This window comes from Camellia sinensis, chromosome 15, assembly GCF_055761805.1.
Source record: "Camellia sinensis isolate YWXY chromosome 15, ASM5576180v1, whole genome shotgun sequence".
Lineage (NCBI taxonomy): Eukaryota > Viridiplantae > Streptophyta > Magnoliopsida > Ericales > Theaceae > Camellia > Camellia sinensis.
The window spans coordinates 107,229,316-107,231,213 of record NC_138975.1 but is presented as its reverse complement, the minus strand read 5'-3'; the positions used below and the strand labels follow the sequence as shown (position 1 = coordinate 107,231,213).

Here is a 1,898-nt window from a genome sequence, read left to right as displayed (position 1 = left end):
CTTGACCTTTGGCTTGAGGATGTCCTGGGGAGGAGAAATAGGTTTGGATGTTGAGGTCTACGCAGAATTCTCTAAATTTGGCATTGTCAAACTGTTTGCCGTTGTCGGAGACAATGGCTTGAGGAACCCCAAAACGACACACAATGGACTGCCAGATGAACTTAGTGGTATTCCGCTCAATGATCTTGGTAAGAGGTTCCACTTCGACCTACTTGGTGAAGTAATCGATGGCGACTATGACAAATTTTATTAGCCCTTGCCAGTTGGTAAGGGACCTATGAGATCAATTCCCCATTTAGCGAAGGGGCAAGGGCTGTTGAGCATGATCAACTCCGTTGGAGGGACGTGAGGGATGTTAGCAAAGCGTTAGCATTTATCGTATTTCATCACAAAATCAATGGCGTCCTGACTGAGTGTGGGCCAAAAGTAACCTGTTCGGAGAATTTTATGAGCCAGAGATCGTCCCCCAGAGTGATTCCTAGAAACTCCCTCATGTATTTCTCTCATTACATAGGTTGCTCGGTAATTATTGAGGCAACTGAGATATGGTTGTAAGAATTCCCTTTTATACAAGGTGCCAGTGATAATGACGTAATTCGATGACCGAGTCCTGACTTTGGCAGCTTCGAGTTTGTTTGCTGAAAGTGTTCCCCGCACGAGGAATGGGATGATGTCCTGGCCCAATAGGATGGGTTTGTCTTGGAGTAGGTGAATTGCTCGTTGATCTGGTGAGACTACTTGATGGGTCAGGTACCCAACCTGCATGCCATGGCAGAGGTCTGATTAGTCTGCTAAGGCTAACTGTGTCATTTCATCTGCTTGGGAGTTTTTTGACCTAGGGACATGTCGGATACGAAAGCTATTAAAGAGGTGGGCCAGAGGAAGAGCAATGTCCCTATATGATCGCATGGCTTTTTCCTTGGCATCAAACCCGCCCGTTATCTGGCCAACTACCAACTGAGAGTCGCTAAACACTTGGAGATGATTGACCCCAATATCTTTAGCCAGTTGGAGACCTGTTATAAGAGCTTCATATTCGGCCTGGTTGTTACTTGCTGCAAATAGGAATCGGAGGGCGCATTTGAAGTATTCTCCTTCTGGGGTGATGAGGATTAAACCGACTCTGCTACCCTCTTTGTGGGATGAACTGTCGACACAAAGAGTCCAAGAATGGGGTTTTTCTTCCTCAATAGTGTCGTGTGCTGGTAGAGGGGGTGCGTGCGGGGTAAGATTTGTGAATTCCAAGATAAAGTCGGCGACAGCCTGGCCTTTGATGGTTGTTCGTGGTCGGTAAAAGATGTCGTACTGACTTCGTTCAACGAACCACTGCATGAGCCTGCCTGATGATTCTGGTTGTTGCATGATATTTTTCAAAGGCTGGTCAGTGAGAATTAATATGGAATAAGCTTGGAAATAAGGTCGGAGGCATCTGGAGGCGATGACCAGGGCAAGAGCCATTTTTTTCTAATAGAGGGTAGTTCTATTTGGCTCCTCTGAGTACGCGGCTTATGTAGTAAACTAGGCGCTGTACTGAGCCGTTTTCCTTGATGAGGTCAGCACTGACTGCGGTGTTGGACACAGCTAAGTAGAGGAAGAGGGTTTCGCTTGGCAATGCTTGAGAGAGAAGAGGGGGGTTAGCCATGCACTGTTTCAGTTGCTGGAAGGCCTCCTCAGACTCGATGTTCCATTCGAAGGCCTGTTAGAGGACATTGAAAAATGGAAGGCATTTGTCAGTCGCTCACGAAATGAAACGGTTGAGGCGACAACTCTACTTGTGAGTTGCTGAAACTCCTTGACCGTTCTGGGAGACCGCATTTCTATTAGGGCCTTGATCTTTTCTGGGTTGGCCTCAATGCCTCTTTGGCTGACCAAAAATCCCAAAAACTTACCAAACCCAA

At 46.9% G+C, this 1,898-nt stretch overlaps 1 protein-coding gene across 1 annotated transcript; it reads right to left on the bottom strand.

Annotated features, from left to right (window-relative positions):
* Positions 1 to 783: 783 nt before the first annotated feature.
* Positions 784 to 1,458, bottom strand: LOC145813189 (uncharacterized). Its single transcript, XM_082908459.1, has one exon. The coding sequence runs from the start codon at positions 1,456 to 1,458 to the stop codon at positions 784 to 786; it is 675 nt and encodes a 224-aa protein (XP_082764585.1).
* Positions 1,459 to 1,898: the final 440 nt, after the last annotated feature.

Bases quoted from the DNA above. Each gene is read 5' to 3' on its own strand.
- LOC145813189 (XM_082908459.1), bottom strand. From the start codon at position 1,458: ATGGCTCTTGCCCTGGTCATCGCCTCCAGATGCCTCCGACCTTATTTC.